General features: G+C 40.6%; 1 protein-coding gene across 27 annotated transcripts in view; it reads right to left on the reverse strand.

Moving 5' to 3' along the window:
* LOC132911689 (CUGBP Elav-like family member 4) overlaps positions 1 to 12,999 on the reverse strand; it is a 571,541-nt gene that overhangs the window by 65,713 nt on the left and 492,829 nt on the right. For 22 of the 27 annotated variants that reach the window (XM_060968526.1, XM_060968513.1, XM_060968524.1 and 19 more), the window contains one exon: positions 7,414 to 7,462. In XM_060968526.1, coding sequence (XP_060824509.1) covers positions 7,414 to 7,462 — 49 coding nt within the window. Of the gene's footprint in view, positions 1 to 966; positions 1,137 to 1,627; positions 1,700 to 7,413; positions 7,463 to 12,999 lie in introns of those variants that run through there. The other 5 variants (XM_060968516.1, XM_060968515.1, XM_060968518.1 and 2 more) reach the window with 2 other exon arrangements.

A 12,999-nucleotide genomic window follows, 5' to 3' on the forward strand; every position in this document is an offset into this window, starting at 1 on the left:
AGCGATTCGTTTGAGATAATTCTGTACAAATACGACTTATGACTGTCTGAATTCGGTAAGTCTGGTTTTGCAAATTTTTGCAAATTGTTGCAAATTTTTGAAAATTTTCATTTTTTCCTGCCTCGCCCGTCGATATAGACCAATCAATTTAACAGTCGACAGTGATATAAAAATGTTCTTTCTTAGAAATATCTGCACTGAATGTGTATCCTGTGTGTACGTGTACCCCTGTATAATAATGATAATAAGTAATCGTAGGTGTGCAAAATCGACTGGGACTACGTGACAAAAGACGTGGCAAATAGGAAATTGATGAAGATTATTTGGGAACATGGTAGGAGGATCGGAAGGGAGGAAGGAGGTAAAAAAGTTTTCATATAGAATCATATCTAAGTAATACAATAAGAGAAACGTAGCTGACATCATAATCAGAAAATATTTACAAAGGTGATAAAAAACACATCGACAACGAACGAGACAACACATCCAACGAGCGAGCCACTATTTTATGGTCATAGCTGTAAAGAGCGGTATAGAGTGTATATATATACGTTGTCTATATATATATACGCTTAAGGTGGTTGCCCATACGAACGGATAAGGTGAAATTGGATTTGGAATTAATTAAGGAGCCTGGATTTTACGAGGTACACGACATACTCGGCCTTCGGAATAAAAAAAGAGGTTCTCTGTATGATACGGTCGGTAGACGCTCTAAGATCGCACTAGACATCATTCATTTTTCCAAACCAATTTTCTTTCTTCCCTTAATAAGCGGAATGATTGGCCAGATTAATTTACGGGATATTCAAGGATTCTAAGAGCATCCACGCGGATACCGCGATAACGAGGTTTGAACAGTGTGATAACGCCTGTGCGCAATAACTAGAACAAAAACACGAACGACAAGTTTACGGCTACTAAATAAAGGTTCACGCATGTGGGCACGCACATCATTTATAATACCTTATAGTGTATCACGTTGTATATCCGTGTTTTTGGATGAAATGGATTAGGAAGAACGGAACGGCAGTTCGAAACGTAGAATGGTGTTCAGCGGAAGACACGTTCGTCGATCGAATTACGCGAAAATCGAATGGTAGGAATATCTTTTTTCCAAAGGTCTACGCTATTTTAAGATGTAGGCAAGGAGCAGAAAATTTTATCGCAATAAGGAAAACTCGAAAGAACGGTTGACAACAAATGTGAGATACGTCCATCAGTGCTTTTAAGGCCAATTTGTCAATTTTTATCGAAAGGAAAATTTGTAATTTTGAGAAAAATTCGACGAAACGGAAAATATATTTTTCCTGCGGTATTCGGAATTTTGATAGATATATGCCGGTTGTGCGCTGGGTTAAGAAATTGGAGAGTAGCGCAGAAGAAGAAGGGACGGGAAGTTCGTAAAGGAATGCCGGGATTTGTGGGTCAAACACTAGCGAGCAGCAAAATGAACTTTGCGGCGAGCTGTGCTGGCTGAATCAGCGGTGATGGCGTGATGAGAGAGGAAAATTCGTTTTCTTTTTTTTCTTTTTTCTCTTAGAGAAGTTCTCCTTCTGCCGATTTGCGGAGAAGAAGAATAGAGGTACTGGAAGGAAGCTAGCTATCTCCTGGAAGTCGAAGTTACCTTCAGCGGCCGCCACCGGTGCCTCCTACTTCCAGAAGATGGCACTGGTGCTCCCGTCGTCCATCATGCACTCTGGAATACAGAACAGAAACAAAGAAATGCCATTGGGCCCAAAAGTACACCATTCGTTGTCGTCGTTGCCTATATGTATCCTTGCAACACTATTCGACACCCCCTCTCTGCTGATGCTCAATCGAGTGTGTTCTCTTTAGCCTGACTGTACGATCTGGCATATTTCGTTTATCCCGATCGTTCCGATGGAAAGTCGTATCACATCCTAACGATCCATAGACAATTTATACTATAAATATCGTCCGCAATATCACATTAGATATTACCGCTAAATGAAAGAAACAGATGATTAATTTATTATGGTAATTTAACAGATATTATGTATTAACATTTCACGATGTTCGAAGAATGTTACGTAGTAGATTCGGCACTGAAATCATACGAGAAACGTTAAAATCTACTTGAATATAACAATACGCTTGACGTGGATCCAAAGATTATGAATTGTTGCATGATACGAAAAGAAATACAAAAGTCATTTGAAAAGTTCTTGAAACCATGAATTCATTGTTTCACGTGCAAACGTTTTCATTATTATACCTAGAGGTCAAATTTTCAAATAACTCACGCACGTATTATCAGTCGTATACCTTACGTATAAGCTGAAATTTCCGAAAATCAGGCTTCTGTTCGTACGTTTAAGAATCACCTTCCAATTACGGAATAATATTCGCATTAACCGGAAATTTGAAAGTCGGAAATACAGTTGGGAGGGAGAATTTCAGTCGGGCGTAACTGTTTTATCGCAAAATTTTACATTCCTTGGATAACGTGGCAGCGGATCGTGCTTTCGATTCACCGCGTTTCCCGCGTGAATGAACTTAATGACGCGTTCTCGCGAGGTTATGGAGATGCAAAATTGGCGAACCAAGTTAAAGGTCGTCGTCGCGGCTGCTAGACGCGAGCTCATTCCAGCTGCTGGCTTGACTCGCGCCTTCCAGCCAGGCTCCAGGGCACATTTAAGGATTTGTCTCGGGAAATTAGATTCTCGCCTGACTTGCAGCCTCGTTGCATCCCTGTTCTCCACGGATTCTTACCCCTTCGTCCACCCTGCCCATTCTCGCCTACCCTCCTTCACTTTCTCACACTTCCTCCCGCCATTCCTTGACAGGGAATTCTCGTTCCTTTAGCCCCGAGTACTTTTCATCGAGCGTTTGTTCCCATTGTCGTGCCAGGACACCGTGGGGACCGAGAATTGGACCTTTGTCGCTCAAGCTAAGTGTTAACGTGCCCTTCGCGTTCCCTTTTCTCGGCTAAGACCTTCAAGAAATCGAGGAAGGAATTAACCCTCGGGAAATTATCTTCTCGCCGGACTCGGAGAACAAAACGAACATACTGTTTGACACCGTGCTTCCTTTTATCGCACCAGTTCGCTAACACAATGAACTTTTCTTTCAATTTTTTTTCTTTTTTTTTTTCTTAATCTGCTGCTATTATCGCGTTGATTCGATTAAGCGGCGAAGAAAATGATATTGGGAAACGTGGAAAAATTGAAGGCAAATCGTGTTCTCGTCACCTCGGTGAATTTAGTAGAAAAGCAGTTGTATTAATTAACATTTTGTTCGATAGTGTCCTTAAAAAGACAACATTGATTCGAGCGATGTTTAAAGATTACATGTTATATATCATCGCGTAAAATTCCCCAAGCATTTGTGCGTAATCTTTCGCTATTTTTGTTCAGCAGGAGAAAGAACGCTCACTGACACCTTCTTTTTATGATAATACCCAACGAAGCTTACGGTGCAATTTTTATTTCTAATCGATCGGTTCTCCGATATTTCGAAACTTTTGTTTTTCTAAAGGTCCTCGAGAATTATGTATCGAACGATCTGAACAAACTTCAAAACGAGAGTTGTGCAATTTTCATTCAAGCGTTTCTAATGCTTATATCAATATGTTTATTTTTAATGATAATTCCGAAACCTTTAATTACACGGCTTTCACTTACAGTTCCTGCGTGAAATTATACGTAGGCATCCCAAGAATATGGTAGTGTCTAAAAACGCAAGATCTTGATTCTGTTGGAGGTATAATAGCCAATAATAATTACATATAGTATAATCAGATATACCACGGAATTTTTAGAACCGTAGACGCGGTTAACAAAGAAGCTTTTGATTATGCAAAAATTTTGTAAAAAGTTAGATAGTGAAACTTGATAGTGAAAGTTGTTAATTTAATTCAGTATAAATTTGTCCGTTCTTAACAAGCTTCCGGTTGTTAAGTATGCTATAATTACTGACCCATACGTAACTTTATCCTACGCCGTAGCTATTTACGACAGATCGTTTCCCTGGACTGCGAAGAAGCACGTCGTCCTCTCATAATCCGTAAGGATTCCTTGCAACGGCTTCGGACCGAGGCGCTTGCGTCACGTCGGCCAACTCAAAGTTGCCAGCAATGAAGGCAGCTTTCGAGAGTCCCGATATCCTAGGATACGTTTATCTGCTCGAACATAGTAGGGCGAGTGATGGCGGTGGAAGCAAGGTGGATCGCCGAGGGATCGAAACTTATCTACTTGCTCAACTAGCTGCTCTAGTACACCAGCTACCCTTATCCACTCGCAGGAACTTCGGCTACCCTTGGGTTCGTGCACAACTTCCGTGCGAGATACGCATTTCTCAAATCTGTTTTCGTCGTTGTACACTTAATTCCGGCTGCTTTTGCGAGACCATCAATCATACTTAGGTTTCTTACTGTTCGAATCATCTTTACGAGCAGTTGCTTCGATCGTCCGCCGTTCTGCGCCAGCGAAATATAAATAAAAACACCGAAAAAAAAATACCGACGTCGAAGGTTTGTTGATTAAAGTCGATTCGTTGAAACCCCGCAGTGCAAAAGAATACACTACACATTTTTGATAAGAAAATGTTTGAAAGTAGAATTCACGTACTAGGTTGTAATATATGAAATGTCCGCTTCAACGTTACTTACGCTTAGATCGTATCAAGAAATATAACGTTTGACTGCAGGATGCTTCGTATAAAATTGAACGTCGATTTTGTCTTTTTGCCTCGCCTATCGTTTCTTTGAAGTAGCGTTAGAAATTCTTCATATTCACTTTGCAGAGGCGAATGGGGTATCTTTTCAAAGACAATCCCACGGCTGCGATGACACGTAAGAATAGCACAACATACAGCGGGACGAAGATATAGATACGCGACGACAAAAGGATACCGGGCGCGGCGTCGCTAGATGACGTCGCGGGAGGATCGAAGACGGATCGTCGTCGTTGACGAAATTCAATAACACAGTGATTGAAGTCTGCGACTACGCAGATGCGTGATGTACGTTGGGGTATACCGGTTGCAGTAAGACGGTAGAAGCAGAAGCAGTGACAGCGTTAAGCTCTGGATCACTCCTCCTGCATCCGCGTCAAGCTGGGGCTTTGTGGGGCCACATCGAGGCAGGCGACCGGAGATTACAATGGCATCTACGCCAGATTAGCATATGAATTACGCCCCCCCTCATCTACTACCACCCCCTTTTCGTGCACGCCACTCTCTAACCCGCTTTCCTCCTTCTTCGGTATCTCTCCTTGAATACTACATCCTTTCGTCTACCTCTTTCTCCGTCTTCTCATATACTTTGCTCCACCCTTTCCCCTAGGTTGCTCGTGATCTCCTTCCGCCCTTTGCGCGATTTACTTCTCGTGCGCGTTTCTATTCAGATCCGTTTGAGCGAACGATTTCGAGGGCCAGCATCAACTTCACCGAATTGCTCGGTACAACGTTCTTTGGGTTCATGTTTCCGTGAATTTTGGGAACCGATATTTGGACGGCTTATTCGCAATATTCCATTATGCGTGCAAATATCTTCGCCGGATTTCGTCGCATTTCATGGCGTTTGAACGGCAACAATAAGGATATGGGTAAAAATACAGTAAAAATAGAGCTTTTTTGCAATGTCTTTAAATCTTATTCAACTGTTTGATATCTTTCTTTAAGATATTTAGAAAATTTAAAAGTCGTCAATCTTTAGTCGTCAGTTGTTGAACTCGTTATCCGACAAAAACAAATGATAAAATCCACATGAGAAAGTGCAAATGTATAATTTAAATAGGCGAAGTTAATATTGACAGAAGATGGTATGATATTTCATGGAAATTAATCATCTAAATTGTTTCATAAGCATCAATTATTTAATTCTCATAAAAGGAGAGACACGCGCACGTGCATAATATATTTGATTAAATTTTACGCTTATCCGAGTATTCATGATTATAAATAGGTACTAATGTTATGCAAACTGGAATTATAAAATTATAAAGTTGTAATGCAAACTTGCACAGAACACCCTATATGTACATATTTCGTTCAGATAAAATTGCGACAATTATTTGTACGATCGTATTTTCACAGTTGAAGGTTCGTACGGCAAAACGATGAAACTTGTTTTCAAAATATTACCGTTGCGAATCTTGAAACATCGATTGTTTGTCGTTAGCGGATCAAGTGAATTTCGTGTTCTAAAATTTAGTTCTAAAAATTGTTTAAAATTAGTAAGTATTTAGAATTTAGAAAAAGTAGTAGAAATGAGAAAGTACTTTTTTGATGTGTAAAACAAAAACTAGTGTACTGTTAGAATGGCGTACTACATCGATTTAGCGAGTAAATGGATTGGATGACTTGAAAAATATATTATAGTTAGATATATGGGGATATGTAACTTTTAACACGAAGTTACATGGCGCTACAACGGATCAAGGCGATAAACGCAGACGTATGCAGCAAGCGACGATGGTAAATTTCCTATGATTTATAAGGTCTAACTTGTGGCGTGACGGAGAAAAATTAGACGAGGACGCATAGCGAAAAAACAAACGTGCCATTAAGGAATATGCACCAATGAATATCAGAGCCACTTGTTTCACTGTATTTGTGTTTTATCTTTATGTCTGCCGTTACAACCAGCGTGTGTAAACTTGATAAGCTGGCAATTGTTATCTTATTTTTTAATAAGTTAGGTTCGATAATCCACCATCCGTGTACCGATGAATATATGTATATAAAGTTTAGCTCGCGTGGAAACGTAAAAGATTGAAACGATCGCGAATATATGTATGTATATATCGATGCCATTTGCAATGCCTCGAAATTAATGAATAGTACGTAACTCCAGAACGATGCGCATACTATATGGAAACGAATTTTTATCAGGACATGCCTTTTTGTGTTTGCTCGATTGAAAGTTACGTATGGGTTGTTAACGTATATTACTGCATGTTATAGCGAATGCTTTTCAATTCAATAAAAGTATTTCATTGCTCGCTATTAAACCGGTTATTTTTTATTGGAGCTTTTGATCGATAACGCAGCTTTTGTTATATATTTTGAGCTACCATAAGCGAACGAATTGTAGTTTTCAGTAGTAACTTATACAATAACCGTCCCCATCGGTAAAGCTTTAATGGCTTTCAAGAAATGTAGGAAATATCAAAGTAGAATTACGAAGCTAAGTTTCTAAAATTATCAGTCCTACGTATATATTGCATCGCTAAAAGATAGTCGTTGATGTTCTAGAAAATGTTCATTCTAGCACTGGATGCTAATAAAAATCTTTAAATATTAGTACCGTACGAAAGTATATGCTAAAAAATATCGCAAGTTAATCATTCGGCCAAATATCTCTAAAACTATTGTCTTTATACTTAAATTCTATCTTATTAGTGAAATCTGTGAGCCAGATATACTGGTTCGATCGCCTGTTCTCACCTCCGCGGTTTTCACTGTCCGCCGGCTTGACTTGAATAGGACGGTTCATCTGCAACAGAAAGAAAAATAATCGGTTAGAATTATGTAATGTATAACGAATGTGGTCGGACAATTAATTTACTGCAGAAGAGAGGATTCCTTATTTGCGCATGAATGGAGATTCGGTTATACGTATGTCTAGATTTCGTCACGTTCGGTCTTGTTTAAACAGCATCCCTGTCGTTGACAGGTATGATAAATAAAGGTAGCGAATGGAAAATGATGACGGGGAGCAAAGAGAAGGCGAAAACGAGAGAGAAGCGGAGTTAGAACGAGATAAAGAAATAGATTCTGGGAAAGGAGATCCTCTCTCATCCTTTCTCTCGCCGTTTTGGTTTGCGAAAGTGCGGAACTCCGACACTCGTCCTTCCGTCCTCACGAAATCTTTTGGACCACTGCGAATGGGTCGAGATCCCAGAGAACAAATAACATTGTTTATTTGTCGGACGGGTCGCGCGACCACAGAGCGCTCTAGTTCATTCCTAGGGGATGACAATGCATGATTCATGACGCGGGGGACACGGGACTGTACTCCGATTCCGTCTCCCATGCAACGACCCTAACTTTCTCTCTTTCCCTCTTTCTCCCTCTTCTCTTTCTATTTTCGGTTGGCTGTTTTGGTCTTAGGATCTTCCTTTTTGTCACTTTGAAACCTTCCGTGGTCCTTCCAGGGGTGTGTTATCCTGAAACTGTTCACGGGAATTTTGTTTCTCCGCCTCTTTACATTTTTCTTCAGGAATGTAGACGTCAGATTCGAATTAGATTATTCGACTTAGTTTAACGATTAGGTGCTCGATTTTATATACTTTCGTTAATTCTTTTAGTCCTAGTTACGAGTTGAAAAAATGTGTGTGAACTCTTTATTGAGAAACTCCGATATATGGTTTGATAAAAGAGGGATATGTATCTTTTTTAAAGCTAACGGCATGAAAAGCAACATGCCATGCAACTGTGGACGATAAATTTCATCGCAAGCTCGAGAATCTGTTTCTTAACGTGGGCATAATATGACCGAGCATCGTGACCATCTGTCTTCTGACTCGATGTTTTTTTTCATTATGCAGTATCTCCAGCAAGAATAGCGGGGAGAGAACCCACTGGGGTAGAAATATACGTGGCAACCCCGAAACTTTTTCCCTGAGCTGTATGCATGTCAGATACCACGAGGGGTTGCTTCGCAGGGGTCAGTGCCACGACCACGTGGATCTCGTTCAAACGCTATACCCGCCAAGCGCAACGAAGATTTCCGGGTTCAAAGTCCGTTACGTAGTACGTTGTTCCTCGGTCTTTCAATTAAATCCTATTTTATTAGCGTATATCCTCGCATCAACCTTTCTAATATTATCGAACTATATCCGTAGAAAGGAAATGTTTTCCTCTTAATTAAAGAAACTGTAGGTTAAAAATAATAGTAAATACGACGGTAGGACTATATTCCTGCATTACACGTAATACTTTAAGTACTTTTAGATCGGAACAACAATTTATGGCATAATTATCTTCGAGTTACTTATTTTGTGTTACTCAGATTACCTCCCATGACGATATACCGGTGTATGATGCATGCATTATGTACCATCTAATTTGTTCCTTCTAAGCGTAACGAAGCATTAAGCAAGGTTTAACATACATTGGACGTCTGACAATCTGATTTTCACTAATGGGGAATAAATTGCTCCCATCGCACAAGCTCGTAACTCTGATCACCGTCGAGGGATCGATTAAATTGTAATGTAACTACATAGCATGAGATACGTCTCAGGAGAAGGTAGTCGTCATTGCTTATTGTTTAATACTCCGTGGAAGTTATTATACACTGTGTCCGTTTCTAAGTTGGTCGGCGGGCGAGGGCACGAAACGCGGTCTCAGCAGGTAAAGTTTAAATAAACAGGAAAATCCGTGAAAGTGAGAAAGCAAGGTATGGAAAGGAACAGAAACAGGAAGACGCGTAGTTTCACGGATAATGAGGGAGAACAATGAGTAAGGAGGCGAGGACGAAGGGCTGCAGGTCACTTTAAACACTGTCCTGTAGTCAGGAAATTAAACTTTGAGTCCAGCGCTGGCTATTAGGCGTTTGTTGTTGTCTCGTTGTCAGGGGAACCCTCTGTCCGTATAGATACTAGAACTGAGATACGACGTTTTGCCCCTCTCTCGGCTCTCCAGGGAAGTTTAACGCTGTATGCATCGTGTAAATGTCACTTACGACCCAAGGGATCTGTACCAGTCAATAACGATCACCAAGCGAGACTTCTACGGTCCGTATTGTGGTATGGACGTGGCGATTAATGTAGACGAGTATTAACTAGTGCTCGTTAACGGTGGCTTCATGGCCAAATAGTCACCACACCCTCTCCCGTAGTTGATTAGCGTACAAAATGGATGTCAGTCAATAACTTCGTCGAGTTCACTGACTTTGAAGATATCGATACGATTAGGAGTGTGATAAATCGTTCCTTGCTGTTATTTTTTTGAAGATTAGCGTCGCGATTCGTCCTCACAAAGTTCGTGTAGCTTTATAGCAATATAAAATAATGGCATGTTTTATCATCGTTTTATCAATTTTATCACGGTTTTGCGTAGTCAACGTTGTACACTGGGATATAATCATTAGAAACACTGTATCTCGATAATCGATCGATTAGCGCAGACTCTGGTGATTATGTGACATTCATTTCAATCGTCTAGCGACGGTTAACTGATTTCATTTATTCCATAACCGATTATGAGCGGCAATGCGGTAAAGAAAACGTATCGGCCACTTGAAGCGCAAAAGGTTGTTCGATGCATACGGAATTAGGAAGAATTCGACTAAGTTTAAGCTTAAAAATATCGTCGTTTACGAAAAACTACGATCGCGAGGAATATTTTTAGGGCTCCGATTTTTTTCAGGAAAAATATTATAATGCGACGACGACAAACTTCCTCTATTAATCGACGTGCCGTCAGTTTTCCTAGCTTCGTGATACGTAGACGCAGTAGAAAGTTGCGAAATACTGCGAGCAAATGGAAAGATAACGACTCATGAAATTTATATGGTACCTAAAAATACTTTCCAAGGTTGAGAATGCAGCCCCGCTAAAACAGGGGAGTAACACGGACCACACCTTTATTTAACGATTTTGTTGCGATCACGTGCCGACTCTTCGACAATTCGTGTCATCGTCGGCCATGTGCACTTAGAAAATCGATTCCCTTGAGAGGCACCACTCAAGATGGATGGTAATAAGTAAATGTGTTTGCTCAGCCCAGAGCGCGCATCACGAGCAATTAATTAAGCTCGATTATCTACGTACACTGTGGGAAGCGCGTCTTGCTTCTACCGGATAGATGCTGAGTAATAGCCATATGCTTTAGGAAATATATCGCGTAATCGTATCTATTTAATTCCATTTCGTAGAATAACGCATAAGAACGAAACGATGATCGTTTCATAGAAGTTGCCTACGATAATAAAATTGGTATACAGTACGATCAATTGTGTACATCGTATTTTGTCTTTCTTCCAGCGTCGCGAGACAAAACTTTGATGGCACGCAATTAAATTAACCATATCTATATTGCTCTCCCTCTCTCTCTCTCTTGTTCGCCCCTCTCGATCCTTCGCCTCGAATAACCCAATTCTTTTCTCTTATGGGAAGTACGATTCCTAGAAAGCCACGCAAAATCCAGATAGAGGATAGGTGGAGGCTGATAACTGCCGAATTGAATGGTGAATGCCGCTTCGGAAATTGAATAAGCTATCGTGTCTGAGCCGAGCCGTCGAGCGAAGCCCGGTATTTGACCTGGCTGCGTGCAATCAATGTACTGATTGGAGATAAGGGCTCACTCTGTAGCCCCTGGCATCCTCTCCAGCATGATTTATATACGTACGGTCTTCGCCGGCGATGTATTCATTACTTGATTACCCTTCGGCAAGTTAATGCCGTCGTGACCGTGTAACAAGCCAGATATCAGGATACCTTACAGTCTGCTCACCCCAATTTATGATTGATGTATTCTTCTTTCCATTGTGAGCTCTCCACGTATAATTACATCCTGTAGTACCTCGATTTTGTTCATTTTTCCTCTCTTTCTTCATCAAGCTTATTTTACGTTCAATCGCTAATTCATTAGCCCTCCCTAGAGGAATAGGAATACGCTTGAATTTAAAATAAGGAAAACCGAAGCAAGACAAAACAGGAAGAGAATATAGTATACATATAAATAATAATATTCTAGTATCTCGGTGCTTAGTACATATTTCTTCTTTTTCCTTTGTAAAATAGATAATATCCAAAGTTGACAAAAATATCGAGGCATGAACCATAAGAAAGTGCTAAAAGTTGCGCAAGTATGAGTCAAAGTTGGGAGTATGATCTGGAAGAGGCGATATGATAAAACCTGTTTATCGGCACTCTTAAGTTGAGAAATCAGCGGGCGCGGCAGCAGAGGCATCGCTGGGTTCGAGTTAACTTCAATAATTTGCCGCACGCGTATCCAACCGGAAACCGTGCTCCGCGAAATCTGTACCCGCGCCTGTACCGCTAATACAGCTAATTTGTCGACTGCTCCAAAAGCAAATGCTCTTCTCTGTTCACGTCGGATGCCACAGAGGAGCGTAGCGGTTCGAATTACCTTCTAGCATATTACGTCTAAACGGATTCTAGCCGAGCTAATTGGTGAATTAATTGAAATTCCAAAATGAATCGAATCATTTAAGCTATCGAATTTCGACGAGCGCACGCTACGATTTTGTTCTGTTTTTAAAGAACCAATCGTTGCTATTTCTGCACGCGATCAATAATGGAACGTATCTATGAAAGCGATCATGAAAATCATCGCGCGTGTAAAAGAGAGAGAGAGAGAGAGAGTGGAAGGGAGAGAAAGAGAGAAAATTCTCCTATTGTTTCAACGGTGACAGTATTGCGTACAATTGCCAAATGAATTTGCCCGTCATATCGCACGGTTAGCGAGTTATCAGCGTCACTTTTTTTTTTGATGCTGACAAACAATGTGACTTCGGCCCAGTGATAACTCATATTGAAACCTGGGTTACGACGCAACGTGGTATGAATAAACACGCACCTGCGTCCAAAGCGCGTTCGAACATTGCCTGGCTGTCTACCTGTACGCTAGCTTGCTTGCGTGTTTTCATCGTGATTATAAATAGGATTCACGTTTTATTGTCAAGCGCGAAGTACGCCACGATTGAACGTAACGTTGTGTAACGAACGCTAGCTATACGCGCGCATAGCTGAGGGCGTCAGAAAATATATGGTCAAAAAAATGCACGCGTTAGCCTGATTTAACGTTACCGACGGTAACGCGGTTTATCGAGGAAATTATTTTTCAGCCAGCCCATCGTTTGTGTCGTTCTTCGTTTAAAGGAATTCTAATTTTAACTTCGATCTAGTTTCTTCGTGTCCGTATATTTTCGAATCGTTCAAAGTGCAAATGTTTGCTCGCGCGCTAATACTTTCAATGGACGACGCAATTTTAAAATTATAATTTGTATTTCGCGACATCGGTATTTCTGTAATTAATAAGAATGCAATAATTGCCGGATAT

The sequence above is a fragment of the Bombus pascuorum genome, chromosome 11 (assembly GCF_905332965.1).
Source record: "Bombus pascuorum chromosome 11, iyBomPasc1.1, whole genome shotgun sequence".
Lineage (NCBI taxonomy): Eukaryota > Metazoa > Arthropoda > Insecta > Hymenoptera > Apidae > Bombus > Bombus pascuorum.